This window comes from Dunckerocampus dactyliophorus, chromosome 15, assembly GCF_027744805.1.
Source record: "Dunckerocampus dactyliophorus isolate RoL2022-P2 chromosome 15, RoL_Ddac_1.1, whole genome shotgun sequence".
In the NCBI taxonomy this organism is placed as follows: Eukaryota; Metazoa; Chordata; class Actinopteri; order Syngnathiformes; family Syngnathidae; genus Dunckerocampus; species Dunckerocampus dactyliophorus.
Window position 1 is genome coordinate 12545796 of NC_072833.1, and position 15923 is coordinate 12561718.

General features: G+C 41.1%; 1 protein-coding gene across 46 annotated transcripts in view; it reads right to left on the reverse strand.

The window, feature by feature from the left end:
- The window catches only part of LOC129194857 (receptor-type tyrosine-protein phosphatase delta-like), a 415432-nt gene that overhangs the window by 84983 nt on the left and 314526 nt on the right, over positions 1-15923 (reverse strand). For all 46 annotated transcript variants that reach the window (XM_054800309.1, XM_054800310.1, XM_054800348.1 and 43 more), the window contains one exon: positions 13777-13972. In XM_054800309.1, the coding sequence (XP_054656284.1) occupies positions 13777-13882 (106 nt within the window). In that variant the 5' untranslated portion in view covers positions 13883-13972. The remainder of the gene's footprint in view (positions 1-13776; positions 13973-15923) is intronic.

Sequence of the window (15923 nt, forward strand, 5' to 3'; positions counted from 1 at the left end):
ACAAGGGAGAACATGCAAACTCCACACAGAGATGCCCAAGCGGAGATTCAAACCCAGGTCTTGCCAATCTCCTGACTGTGTGGCTAACATGCTAACCACATATGCGGCCACATATGTGTTTATCTTCATATTTATTCTCATTTTTGTAATTTATCCAAATGGCAACTAAGGGCAACTAAAAAAATGACCTCTACAGCAAATTGTGTTGATGTACTATAATAACAATAATAACCAGTATGTTTTATTTTTTTTATTTATTTATCCAAGAGGAGACTAAGGGGGCAAGAAAATCGGCCACTGCAGCAAAGCACAGATGACAGCGTCCAGAATAAAAGCAGTGCAACTCATGTTAATGTTATGTATTTATTATTATTTTGCTTGTTACATCTTAGTCTGCATAGGCCGCACGGTGGCTGAGTGGTTAGCATGTTGGCCACACAGTCAGGAGATTGGGAAGCCCTGGGTTAGAATCTCCACTCGGGCATATCTATGTGGTGTTTGTATGTTCTCCTCGTGCTTGCGTGGGTTTTCTCCGGGTACTTTCCTCCCACATTCCAAAAACATGCATGTTAGGTTAATTGGAGACTCTAAATTGCCCATAGGTATGAATGTAAGTGTGAATGGTTGTTTGTCTATATGTGCCCTGCGATTGGCTGGCGACCAGTCCAGGGTGTACCCCGCCTCTCGCCCCAAGTCAGCTGGGGTAGGCTCCATTGTACCCCCGCGACCTTAATGAGGACAAGCGGCATAGAAGATGGATTGATCTTTTTGCATAAAGTCAATGTCGTCATTATTTCCTGTTTATTTTCTTGCGGATATTCTCAGTTTGCAGCGAGCAGGCGAGCCCGCTGCCATTAATCATTCCACAGGTGCAGCAGCGCTGTCAGAACCCATGCATCCCAACGCTTTCTCAGCCGGGGAGAAAAGCAGAATCTGGGAAAAAAAAAACAATTCCCTTCGCCTTTTGTCTTCCCTGCACTGAGTTTGTCAGGAGAACGAACAGAGTCCAGATTAATTAGACTCCATTTTGTGGTCATCTTGTTTTTTTTTTTTTATGTGGCCATGCCCACAGTCCTTCCAGGGATGTCAGCGTGATTTATCACGTCGCCATCTTGACAGCGCCTTCCCTTCTTCCTCGCTGCAAAGCCATTAGAGCATCTCTACATTACATAGCGCCACCCTACGCGCAACATTTATCATCTTTTGTCCAAACTTTCTGCGTCGCAATGAAGCGCTGGGAGGTTAGCCGCAACAAAATAAGCTAATTAAAGTGAGGGGGGGAAAAAAGGAACGAGGTGTGGAGGGAACAAAAAAAATAGTGGAAATGCCAACAAAGGAGCGTTCACAGATGGCAATGAGGAAGACAAGCGGTGATGTGGCAACACGCCTGTGCCACCTTCTCGGTTCGGTATTTTTAGTAGTGTTGTTTGTCCCGATACCTCCTTTTTAACGTTGACTTGAGCTATCACAACAAACACATCATGTCAATACAGTTGGCCCTGTGAAGATATGTTGTCATCCTCAGTCGGGGGGGCACCATTGACGGTTTAGCTAGGCAGGTGATACCATATCTTGGCACATTTTTGTTCAGGTTCTGGATTCCTTTCAGACACAGGTTGCATTTGAGGTTGCTTCGTCACCGAACCTTCGAATCTCTGTTGGGCATCTCTGTGTGGAGTTTGCGTGTTCTCCCCGTGCGTGAGTGGGTTTTCTCCGGTTTCCTCCCATATTCCAAAAATATGCATTTTAGGTTAATTGGCGACTCTAAATTGTCCATAGGCTGGCGACCAATCCAGGGTGTACCCGCCTTTCGCCCGAAGTCAGCTGGGATAGACTCCAGCATACCCCTGCAACCCTAACGAGGATTAAGCGGCACAGAAATGCATCAACACCAAACCAACCTACAAATTAATACATTTTTTATTTTTTTGAGAAAGGACGAATTCATATTCCAAGGTTCCACTGTTCTTGTTCAAGTTCTGGATTCCCATTTGATATTTCCGACCAAATCTTAGGTCAGTCTGGCTTTCTGGAATGACTGACATATAAATCAAGAATATTTCGAGGTTAAAATTGATTTTTTTTAAATTTCAGAACAAATTTACTTTGGAATTTTAGGTGTACCAAAAATTCTTGTGTATAAGACGCTACTTTTTTTCCTCATACTTTGAACCCTGCTGCGGCTTATACAAAGGTGCGGCTGCTTGGTATCTATACTTCCGAACTACTACTAATCATTTAAATATGTATTTCGGAAAACGCTATTACTAAGATAGTCCATCATAAGGGCAAAAAAAAAAAAAAGTTCAGGAAACAACCAAAACGCGCTGAGAAGCCACCATTCTCGGTGTTTGCTAACCCTGTCGCTCTTGTTGCGCACACTTGAGTGAGCAACATCAAGCACAGTTTATACCAATTTTCTCCAGTTATTTGTGTCGTTCACGTCCAATGAATAGCTTGAAATGGTACAAAGGTAAGTGGTGAAGTGCCAGAGGTAAAAAACAAAAAAAAGGTGGTTTTGGTTACCCAAAACTTAAAAATAATATGTATTTCAGAATTCTACAAAAAGGCGTGTTTCAGGGACCACAAAATGGGTCAACAATTTAAAGCTGTTCTGCAGAAATGGAGGTTGATCAAGCCTTGGCAGTGGGTACAACTAATTCCTCCAGGTGTTCCAAGTACTTAAGTACATAGTGTACTGCCTCCTCTGTCTGTATAAAAACAGTGTTCTGAACACACTGTGACACTGTACCCTTCGTGAACATCAGTTGAACAGCATTGTACTGGCAATGGCAAAAAAAAGGGAATTATGTAAATGTATGTAAATAGATGTATGTGTTTCCTCCAGAGAAATTGGAGTGTTCTCAAACTTTTGACTGGTGGTGTATAAGCGGAGACGTACCTGGATCCAGAAGAATCCACGCAGGGATCCACGCACTGATGACTCATAGGCTGTCACAAAGGTGCCACTGTACCGTGGTTCTTATGAAGTCCAGAGGATAACTCCAGCAGTAATAATGTGTACTACCCAGCAATTTCACAAGTGACCCTATAAAAACCGTACACAATGTACATAGCGCCACAGGCGTACACGTCGTATCCCCTGACGTATACTAAAAGATATAGAAATACAAAGACAAAATAAACGACCGGATGTAGACCTTCGTCTTCTTTATGGCTGGTCGCAACCAACGTTTAGGTGCATACCGCACCTACTGTACCAGAACGTAAACGAGTTGCGCACATTGACAGTGACAACCCGGCAGTGACAAGCTTCCATCATAGAACATACACGAAGAAAGGAAATTGACGCCACTTTCAAGTTAAAGGCACTGGATTTGAGAATAAGCGGCATAGAAGATGGATGGATGGATGGCAATGGATTTGGCTGTCACGACAAAGAAACACAGCTGCTTCACGTAGGACTACTGCCATTTGAAGGAGGACACAACTCACCGAAAGAGAGAGAGAGCCGGCGACGTGTATGACAACGGAATTGGGACGATGTTCAATTCTGACACGGAAGAGGGTAGGCTATTGCCATCTACTGTTTGTTACATGCACTATTCGGCATGGTTTTTATCTCGCTGTGCACCGTTCTGAATTTAGTTCTGCAATTAGCACTGTCTGGCACGCACTGTTTGGAAAAAAAAGCCATTTATTTTTAAATCTTTCTGTGTAACGTCTTTCTGTGCAGTAAATTTGATGACGTACACACCTGCGGCTTATACACCGGTGCGGCTTATACAGTATAAGAACAAATCTGCTTTTTCCTGTAAATTCAGTGGGTGTGGTTTATACACTGGTTCAGATTATACACCGGAATTTACGGTAATCTTGACATCAAATGCCACAGTTTCCACTAATTGCTAATTGGCATAATTCGGGCTGTGATGATGATGAATTTCGAGCCTTATCTGGACGTTCCTTTCAACAGAAGAACAGTCGATACGGCCAAAATGTCAAGGCAGGGCATTAGCAGGGTGATTATTAATCCATATCAAGCCAGCTAGACAATTTAATTATCAGCTAATCAATAGTTGAGCAGATCTTACAGATGTAGAGCAGTGACCTACTCTCAATAATCAGAAGATTTCTGCTTCTTTTGGGTTTATAATGAAATTAATCTCCACTGCAGGATTCTATCTGCTAAAGCGCTTCACCTAAAGCACATCCGCGGTATAAAGACAGCTAATTATAGCAGCTATAGAGGCTAACTGGCTTTACATTCAAAAGTTAGCATGTGTTAGATCACACAGAAAAAAAAAAAACACGCTGATAGCATTTTAACAAGTCTGAAGCCTAATCATGACGGCAGGATTAAAGTCTTCTGGATTACTGTCAGGATTAAATAGGATCATAGTCACAGAAAAATATCAGTTTTTGCTACACGAGAGGGGACAGATTATTAGGAACAGGTCAGAAACACTAGTCAAAGATCCTCTATATGACAGGAATAGCCCTTTTATAGGCCTTCTCTACACCTCATCCTTTATGCGGACATCTTTTGGAATTATAGTCATGACAGATGAGGGCGGTTGTCCAATTAGATGTAATAGCAGACAGCAGATCAAGCATCGTCAAATTGGTTCCAAGATGGTAAATCTTGTTTGTAAGATAAATAAAAGTCGTAGGAACAAATCCAGACATCGACATCATCCAGCCAGCGCTAACTATCATGCCGGGGGGGACGGGAGCAGATGGGGGACGGATTAAGTGAAAAGTTTGCGATGAAAAACATCAGACAGCTCGTTTGCTGTCGCAGGAGCTCAAAAGATTCAAAGGAGTTCCTGCAGAATGCATCGTCACCCTGGGCGAAAGTATTGAGACGTTCTTCCTGAATAATCTATCGCTTCGTAAAAGCTATTTGTGATGTGCTCGGGAAATGTCGATTTTCCCGGAAGATCCCTAGAGATACGTTTGGATGAGTCCAGTGTGGGATAACATGATAGCTTTGACCTCAACCCCAAGCCAGCCCCTAGCGACCTCTGACCTCACAAATTCCTTTCAGGTAGAATGGCAAAAATCTAAACCCTAAAATCAAAATAAAATGAACACATAAAAAATATATGTATTCATTTATTTTTAATACTAAGAATAGATATCATAACAATAAAATATTTAAAAAATAACAACTAATCTCTATAAATGAAAACTTTAGTAAAAATAATTATGATAATAGTTGTTAGTAAAATAATTTAAAGTAAAGTAAAAATCCTTTAAATGTATTCCATTTTTTTGTAATAATAACAACAACAAAAGAAAAGAAGAGAACATTTTCACTTTGCGCACAGCTTTTCCACTCCCTTTATTTACTCTTGATTAACACCACCATTCCTGATGACTTGAGGTAATTAAATCAGCTGATAATTAAAAAAATAACCTAAATCAAAGTCTAGAGGAAAGCCTGTTACAGTATGATGGATACATCAAAAGACACTAGAACTGTCAAGGGGCTTTAATATATATATATATATATATATATATATATATATATATATATATATATATACATATATACATATACACACATCAGCTTTTAACTTTGGTTTGGGTTCAAATGGAGAAAGGCTTTTTCACCGCTCAATGGAGGCAAATAAAACTAGAATAAATAAATCCATGCTTCTCCCAAAAGAGTGTGAGCGACTTACTTCACTCTATCAATTCATGCAAATCGACTGTGACAAGGAGGAGGTGGCGGAAAAAAACATTCAGGATGCTTTCACGTAGGCACGTGGAGGTGGAACGGCTGTCTGGGGGGCCCGGCGAATCCCGAAGCGGTGGTCTCCAAGGAGACGAATGGCTTACATCATTAACTCCCACCACCCCCTGCAAGAATGGTAGTGCCCACAGGCTGTAGCAAATGCACTCTGAGGACTCCTACAGTGAAACCACAAGTGAAGGCCTCAGGCCAGGTTTTAGCCACATGCACGGGCAAGCACATGGACGCACATGTACCAAAGCAAAAAGTGTTAGCGTTAGATGCTTTACGAGGAAATACATCAAATTATCTGATGATTAAGTGTACTGTCTTTTGACTGGCACTGAATCTATCTAAAAAAATTCCCATAACTTTGTTAACGTTAAAGAAAAAGATTTTTGGCCCACATTGGGATCCCAGGTCCTGTTACAAACGCACAAAATTTCAGGACGATCCGATTACAACTGTTACTTAAAAAAAATATCAGATCATGTTACCCAAACCATAAACATGTCACACGGGTACTACGAACCGAAATATCAAATGAAACAGTCAACTGTTTTTGGAATGCTGTTAAAACTGCATTCAAAAAACAAAAAAAACCAAACCTCAACATTGTCAACATTGAGGAAAACAATATGTCCTGTGCACAAAAAATGTTGGTACTGGCAGTGGGATGATTTCTGTGCATTTATATTGTCATAAATTGCGAAGGACACCAAAGTAACAATGCAATTATTGGGATATACTATGAAAGAATGTAATAACATAGAAGAAAAAGATACAACATTTTGAGATTTGAAACACTGTCACAAATGCACAAAAGGCGCATTCTGACGTGTGGTCATCGCACAAAAAATATCAATAGTCACGGTGGTAGTGGGATGTAATAATAAAGGATTTATGTGCGTTTGGATTCTCATCAGTTGCAAAGGATATTGCAATAACTTAATTGCGCAGAAAAGTGATGTAATCGTAGCATTTGGGCTAATACGCATGACATCATGGTGGAATTGCATTTTCAGAGTTATAAGTGCAAATAGACAAACATTTATTGGCGAGAACTTGTTTTGCTTGGGGGGGGGGGTCAAAATTGCCAGGCTTTTGTGCTCATTCTTCTGTCGGAGCGTGAGCAATCCATAAGTTGAGGCAAATGGCCTTCAATAATAACACGCTTTCCAGAGAGGTCGGCATTCACCAAGTTAATAACAGGCCACACGCGGTATTTAGACGTAATTGCACGGCGTGTTGTTGACAAGAGGCGAGAGAGTGAAGGCGTATTTAGATATTGAAAAAAAAACGACAAGGAGAAGCACATTGCATGGTGGCAGATAAACATGGGTGTCAGTTTTTATGTTTTATGGTAGAATTAAGACGGGCATGTTGGCCACACAGTCAGAAGATCGGGAAGATGTTTGTTGATATCTGCCCTGGCGACCAGTCCAGGGTGTAACCCGCCTCTCGCCCGCAGTCAGCTGGGATAGGCTCCAGCATACCTGCAACCCTAGTGAGGATAAGCCGCATAGAAGATGGACGGATGGGTGGAATTAAGACAAGTCTATTTTGGGGGTATATAAGTCGGTAAACTGACGTGACAAAATGTAACTTCATCAACTACAGTATTTTTGGTCATCGCTGAGATCTCAAGTGCTGCTGCAAACATTCAAAATTTCAACGTGAACAGATTACAATTGCGGCCTGTGTTCTGCGTGCAAAATAATATCGGGCGTGGCGATGAATCCCTGCGGTGGGATACAATAATGATAAACGGTGCAATCGTGTTGCGCAAGTGTGCCATCAGGATTTACGTTAGCACTCTCAAAAGTTGCAAAAGATACTGTACCAAAATACACGTCATAATGTACTTTTGTTTTTATCTGTGATGGAAAAAAAAATCATAACGTAGTCAAAGTTAGAGACACAAATTTTGGCCCATGGTGAGATCTCACTACTGTTACAAACGTGAAGCATTTTAACCTGACCCCATTAAAATGTACCCTTTGTTCTTCACACAATATACCAGGAGCGCTGATCCCATTCTAGGATACAATAACTAATTGGTGCAACTGTCTTGAGAAGGTGCACAATCAGGGTTCATGTTTGTTTCCATTATCAAAACATGCTAAGTAAACCAAAATAACCACTCCTAAGTGTACAATTTTGTGGACTTATGATTAAAAAACTTTGTCAACGTTGGAGATAGTGATACCTGTTTTGGCCACATTGAGATACTGTGACAAATACGCAAAATTTCAGTGTGATGCCATTAACACTGTGGCCTCTGTAAATTATCGGTAGTTGCGACAAATCCTCAAGATGGGATACAGTAATGGAAAATGGTGCTATCCTCTTGTGAAGATTGGGTTTACATGAATTTGCATTGCCAAAAGTTGCCAGGAAACGAACGAAAACAAATGAAAATGAACAAAACAAAATAACCCCAAAATATTTCTTTGTGCGATTTATAATACATGTATGTTTGTGATTGTCATACGATAATTCCATTACAGAGAGAAAAAAAAAAAGGCCTTTCCCCTTTCTTGGACTGAAACTGGCCAAAGAAAAAGATCGTAAAATGCTACATGTCCTTTTTTGCTATGATGCCATTATATAAGAGACCTGAGGTGCACCACGCTAATGCTAACGTCGTCATCCAAAAAAAGACGCTAATTAGGCCTCCGCTTTTCAAGTGTGACTACGCGCCGTGCCTTGAAATGAGCGACAAAATAGAATTTCCACTTGAGCGAACGTCCGTCGGGATGATGAATGAATGAGCTGGCGGGGAGTCGGGAATGACGCCGCGCTCGCTCTCATTTTTAACGCCATTAAATCGGATAGACAAATGCTGTACAATGTTTATTACTCTTAAGAGAACATACTGTGCGCTGTGTGTGTGTGTGTGTGTGTGTGTGTGTGTGTGTGTGTGTGTGTGTGTGTGTGTAAGGGTAAAAGGCAATACTCTAAATCAAATTAGCATGCAGGCAAATTAAGCGGAGGGATTTAATTTGAGCTGTTGTAAAAATGCTAATTTTTTTTCGTACAGCCCGCACCCCTGAAGCTACTATGCAAATACGACACTACTTTACAATAATTCCGATTAGGCTATGCATGCATAAAACACACACATTACAGCGCGGCGGTGTCAGCTGGGGAATAGACCATCATTAGCCTTACGGACGCGCTGCGAGGTTAGCCTGCTGTGCTACATGTGTAGTGTGTCGTGTGTTATATAATAGCGTCTATTGTGCGAATGCATATAATTATGATTTTAGCAAACATTATGGACACACCTTCCGAAAAAGCACAGGTACACACCATTGGGTACACAAGTAAAGTAGAGCATACAAGCTCTATACCACCACCACCAATATTATTATTATTATTCATATTTTTTACAGTTTTTAATTACGGGTGGTTGTGTGCGAGTAAGTCGAGTATTGCTGTATGTCGGATCTTACACCTTAATTTCCGACCATGTGTAAACGTGATGTGTTCTGTGTGTGACCGCATGCAGAGAGGACAGTTGAGTTTGCTGATGTTGTTTTGGCATGGTTCCGCTGACTAATATTATCATCATCATTATGGTTGACTTTGTATGACGCTGTAATAACCTTCTCTACAGTAGTACGATACAGTATGTACCAATGCACGCGGGTATGCCCCAAAGGCAACTTCAGGTAAATATAAGGTCAGAAAATGCAGTCAGAAAAACAGGAAATCCTGTTAACAGGAAAAACCCCATCCTGGACACAAATATGCACCTGTAAGGGTTTCAAATTGACTGTCAATATTTACTGAATCCAAGACAGATAGACATAAAGGATACACTACCCCTCTGCAAAGGGCTGCTTCCTCTGGTCAGCTCAGACTAAGTACACTGGCTCTTCTAGCAGCAACAAAACTTTCAAATGTCGAAAATTTGAAATGCAGTAATAGAAAAGTGCTGTTTTTGGAGACCCATGTTTTGTTCAGTGCAGCGCTTTTATTGTGGAGGCCGGAAATGTGCTGTGTTTTTGGACGGCTCTTGACTGTTGCGTGGAGAGACGATGAGAGGAAGCTGCATACTAATAAAAAAGAGCCTCCCGAGCTTTGCGGCTGCCGTCCTTTGTCGTGTTGAGCTTGCAACGTCAGCGGACATCTTTTGAACTGTAAACATTCTCATTATCACTAAAACGGCTCCTTCAATGTGATACTTTTTGAAATGTTTGACTAAACGAAAACGGCACTTATTATTATTAGCATTGTTTACATGCTTCTGCTTCTGTTTTATAGTCCATGTTCTACCCATCTACCAGTGCTGTCAATATATTACCAAGCAGCTCTCCATTTAAACTTCTAACGCAACATTTACTTCCTGGGAACACTGAAGTTCAATAAGAATGTTAACAATTTTAGATAGAAGATATCCCAAAAATGCTAGGCCTACAGACATGTTCCTAGCTCTAAAAGATGCCATCTACTCAAGAGATTCTGGGTCGGGTAGAGCGCTGACTAGAAAACAGGTACACGATGTAGTTCATTATTAGCTTTGTTTACCTGTTTCAGGTTTCCTCGTCAACAAATGGTTCAGCAAAATAATCGTTTGGTGCCTCATCGCTCTTTTTTTTCCTCCCCTCGGCTCACTGGGGGGACAATTACGTCCCTCTTTCAACCTAGCGCCAAGCCCAATTTGCCACACAAATTAAAAATGGGCCACATTTGAAGAAGAAAACAGAGAGGGACGGAGGGTGGGAAAAAAAAAAAAACCCTTCCCCAATCCTCAAAGAGCATTTTTCAATCTATTTTGCACCACACTTTGCATTTTAATAAGGAAACAAGCCCGCCATTATGCTTAATAGCGATTGTCAATTGGGGCGGTGGCATGGCGAGCGGGCGGGACCGGCGGTTCTGAGCGGCGCACCATCTGTTGAGCGTGGGAGCCGACTCAGCCGTTTTGTGCCCTCGCATGCCTCGTAAGACTCGAGCACATTACACGCCCAAAGAGCGCCAACGGAGGGGAACAGTTTGGGACTATACCTTTTTTTTTTTTTTTTTTGAAATAACAGCTTACCTGTTTCTGTTTTCTAATCATCCTGACACCAACTCATCTATATTGAACCAAGAAACTCTTGACTTAAACGAGCATTTACATCTTGGTTACCTTGGAGTCCAATAAAATTTGGCCTTTTTATTACCACTGAACACCTGTTTTGGTTTTCTCGTCACTGCTCTACCCATCTCCTGATATTGGACTTATTTAGAACCATAAAATACTCTTGCAAACATGTCATTGAGCTGTATAGTGTATTTTATACCATATATAGTAGCCTTTTTTGGTTACCTTGGAGTCCACCATTGTTTACAGTCAGGGTGCACGATAATTATCATTCCGATAATGATCGGGCCGATATGAGGGAATTATGACATCATACCAACAAATCCGATAACATTAAAATAGCTCCAATAACTGATAATTTTAAAAAAACGCTCCAATGAGGCAAGCTTACCCGTACAGTGCGGGTGAGCCAATCAAACGCTCCTTTTTTCTCCTGCCTGTGAAGTTAACAGCTTGTCCTGACTTCCTCTGAACTCACTTGTAAACAAACATTCACTTTCCGAGGAAGACATTTTGCATGCTCGTTGCGCGAAATGCTCCGCGACGATGGGGAAAAATAAACCCATCGAGCACACAAAAAACCTTATCAGACACCTGAAACGAGACCTCCGTGGCGTCACACCGGCTGCTCGGAGAGTGTGCCCGAAAACAGTGCACCTTGCTGGGCCACGCCAGGCTCCTCCCGACCTCCGTAGTGGAACACCAGCTGCTTGGAGCATGTGTCCAAATGTAGTGTACCTTGTACCGCTCTACTGTATACTCTGGTTCTCTGGTAGTAGTGATGTTTGATTAGGACAAATCAACAGGTACAGTTGGTCAAATCCAAATTTGGTCGAGCCGTTCTTACCTCCAGGTGTGCACAAACTACAGTTGCAATGAAATAATAAAAAAGTAAAAAAATCAGTTATCGGTACTATGTTGCTCTGAAGAAGCACAAAGTTATCGGTGTTGGTTTGGAAAAAAAAGAAGTTATTATGCATCTGTAGTTTACAGTCATGAACATTGGTCACCTTCTTCAGCGTTTCTAGTCGGCGCTCCACCCATTTACCGCCGTTCTACCCATAATGAACCAATAAACTCCTGGGGAGATGTCTGTACCCTTTTTGGTTACCTTGGAGTCCATTAATACTGTCATTACTCAATTATTAGCACTGTTGACCTGTTTCAGTTTTCTCGTCAGCCAGTGCTCCACACATCTACCGATGTTCTACGGCTAGTGAACCATGAAACTCTTGACTTGATGGAACGTCTCGGTAGCATGTCTGTACCTTTTCTGGTTACTTTGGAGTCCAGTATTAGCATTGTTTCGGTTTTCTAGTCAGCACTCAACCCACCTTCCAGAGTTGTTCGACAATTCAACCAAACTTGGAAACATGCATGTATTTTTTTCGGTTACCTTGGAGTCTATTAGTCGCATCATTGTCACACCTGTTTATGTTGAATTAATTGATATGATGGAACATTTTTGAGTTTGGGAACATGGCTGTCTCTGTTTTGGTTTCCTTGGAGACCAATAATATTGTTTCCAGTTTTTACCATTGTACTGTTTGTTTTCTCATCAGCTTTCTTAATTTCCTAAATTGAAAACAGCATGTTATGTAGATGTTAGGACATTCCTCAGTGATCCATGACTCCAATTTTCCCAAATGACCAAAGTGTGCTCAAGTCTTTATTGTCCAACTCTTGAGGACAATGACCAGGTGGGCCAGAAGTGCTCAGCTCGCCCAACGGGAATCTCATGATGAGAAAGTGGCTCGGAATTGAGCTCTCTCAAACATCAGGCACCTGTCCGCTGATGTGTGACAACAGCTTTCAAACCTCATTGAGCTCTGGCCCTTGCACCCCCCCAGTGACACCCGCATCCATGAATCATTAGCTTCTGGAGTCACAGCGGGGACAATAAAACTTTTATCGCTCCCTTTGCGCCCACTGGAAAAAATCCCTCTCAGTGTGAATATCACTGAATAGGACAGGAGGGGACGATTTGATGATGATGATGACCCAAGGTCATACAGCATAGTGGCCTTTTTTTCTTTTTTTTTTTTAAGAACTTTATGACAGGAGCACACTGCACTCTGTTGCTAGTCAAAGATCCTCTATGTGACAGAAGAGCATTGCTATTTTTAAGGACCTAATGCAAAACCACTGGTCAAAGATGCTCTATATGGCAGGACCACTTTGCTGTTTTTAAAGACCTATGGCAAACACACTAATCAAAGATATTCTATATGACAGGAGCGCTCTCATATATTTATACAGTATGTGCATTTCATATGTATTTTATTTTATATTTACTACATGTATTAATAACATGTACGTATAAAGTTGATCATTAACATTATATTCCATTATTAGTGACATTTTTCATGACATTTTTACTTATTTAATTTAATTTTCATTTTAAATTCATGAAAAAAATAATTTATTATTATGAACTCTATTTGCATAGTTTAGCATTTTTTATTTTGATTTTTTTGCCAAATATTAAAAAACATATCTCAATGAGTAATGTTTTTGTTTTTTTTAATTGTGCACTTACATGAATAATGTAATGCATTTAATTAGGGGTGTCCAAAATGCGGCGTGGGGGCCATTTGCGGCCTGCAAACCGGCTCATTACAGATTGTATAAATAAAATTCAAACAAAAAAACCCAGCGAAACTAGGTGAAAAAGGCAAAATGTAAAGAGAAGCTGAAATGTTGATACGAATAATAAACCAAAGCTTTTTCTTTAAATATTTGTAAAGCTTTTATTAGCCTTTTTACAACATTTAAAAAAAACATTAAAATATCAAAGTGGCCCCACACATTCTTTGCTGCGGCCCTTGGTGGAAAAAGTTTGGACACCCCTAATTGAATGTGTGAAATCAGAAAAATCAGTATGCTTAATGCGGTACAGGTATATTAGTTTGATACAGCTCTCGAAATGGACAACCCTCAGGCCCAGAACACACACCGCTCAGTCCGTCCCTTCACTTACTTTGAGCGTCGGCGAGGTGCAGGATGAGACCCGTGGTGAGCAGCAGCGGTAGCAGCAGCGTTGCAGGTCTGGCTGTGGGCATGATGGCACAGCTTGGCACCAGCATGCTTTGGCAGCCTCGGTGACGCTGGCTCACAGAGAGAGCCCTGTGAGTCAGTCCTGGTCTGAGTCCTCAGATGCAGGGTCTAGTCACAGCCTGTGTAAGGAAAGGAAAGAAGGAAGGAAGAGAAGGAGAGAGGAAGTGAATGAAACAAAGCTGTTTTATCTCCGCCTGCACATTTCTGACATACCCCCGCACAGCCTCGGCTGGAGCTGCCACGGGATATAAGTGGAGGGCTTGATGTGCTGGGGGGGATGTTCTGACACTTCTCTAAATGGAAGAGTCACTTCACAGTGTGTGTGCGTGTGTGTGTGTGTGTGTGTGTGTGTGTGCGCGCAAAACAAGGCGCATCGACTTGTTTAGATGGCAAGCAATTACATGAGCTGCATAGTCAATTCCTTGTGACACTGTTAGTCAAAGATCCTCAATATGACAGGGCCCTTTCGAGCCGTTTATGGCACAGGGGCTGCAGGTTAGCCACCCCTGTTTTAATGTATGCACACAGAAGTCATTTTATCTTCAACTTTGCGACCCGTTTCTTCACTTCCATGCATTTGCTGCCTTTGATGCTTTTCATTGCACATTTATTATTACAGGAGAGAAAAGAAAAACACACAATGTTGTCATTGTGAGCCTGCGGTGGTATTATTGTGTTCACATTCAGCGGCGGTGCTCTATTCAAATACGAACGATAGCAATCGTGCATTATTAAACAAAGGCTGACAACATGTGCGCTGTTAATTAGAAAAAAGGCTGGAGTGGAGAGGAGCTTTGGCAACAACAAAGAAAGCTATCTTTGCTGCTCTTCTCATTCTTATCGATCATAAAAGATTGTTTACATTCACAATGATAGACACTCCGCATTCACTTATTTGCTCTGTGTTATTAAAGCAAAAAAAATACGTTTATCTTCCCTGCAGACTGAATGGTGACGATCTCAGTGGCATTTTGCAGTTGGTTCTCAAAAAAGAGCGCTGATGTCATAGAGAGGATCTTTGACTGCAATGGTTCTTAAAAACAGCCGAGTGCTACCATCAGTTGATTCTCAGCTGGTGAGTTGCGACGCCAAAAGAGGGCAAAAAAAAAAAAAAATCATACAAATATAATCTTGTGCTTTTATTCTGAAGGGGTAAGATGGCGGGGCAAGTGGATGCAATGGCCCTTCTCTCACTGTCTGTGTGTGTTTACATGCTTTAATAAGTCCACGTTTGCTTTCCCCCTAATGCATAGACGTTCCTCGCCACTTCACGGTTCGAATTTTGCGGCTTCGCTTTACCACGGTTTTTCAAAATAAAATTGTAATCAATTATGGCTGTTTCGTGGTTGATATGCAGCATTCTACACTGGTCATTAGGTGTCAGTAATGTTACACTGATGAGACAACCGTCACCACAGGAATTACACTGCCCCAAAAAACAACAACAAGGAACTCACTCGATGCTAACGTGTGAGTCTATGTTATGTCTAATTTATATCTAATTTTGTATTATTATGTTTACTGTATTGCTTATTCCGAGTGTAAAGGTGACATATAGGGGTGTTATTTCATGTCTAGAGGGCTCTAATACTGTTAAAAACTATGTTTAGAAGGCCGTAAACAGGTTTTCTATGGTCTATCTACAAAAATATTACATTTATAAACAAAGAATCCTATTTTGCAGAAATTTGAGTTAATCAAAAGAAAAGATGAATTTGTACAGTATATTTAAGTCTTTTTGAAAAGCACTTTTTGTTTATCTGAAGAGTTGAATCAGATCAATTGGACTCCTCAGATATACTCTGTACTGAAAGCCTTTACAGACCTTGTTAAATTAATTTTGAGTTTGTGGATAAAAACGTACTGTTCAGTTTTTGCAATAGGTATTTCAAAACAGCAGCATGCCCCTGTCATGTTGAGCACCGGTCCCCAACTAGGAAGCTGCAGCCTAGTACTGGTAAATAAGTACTATTGTAAATAACTATCATAAATGTATGGTGTATAAGCCGCTTCTTTTTTCTTCAACTTTGAACCCTGTGGCTTATACAGCGGTGCAGCTAATCTATGGCT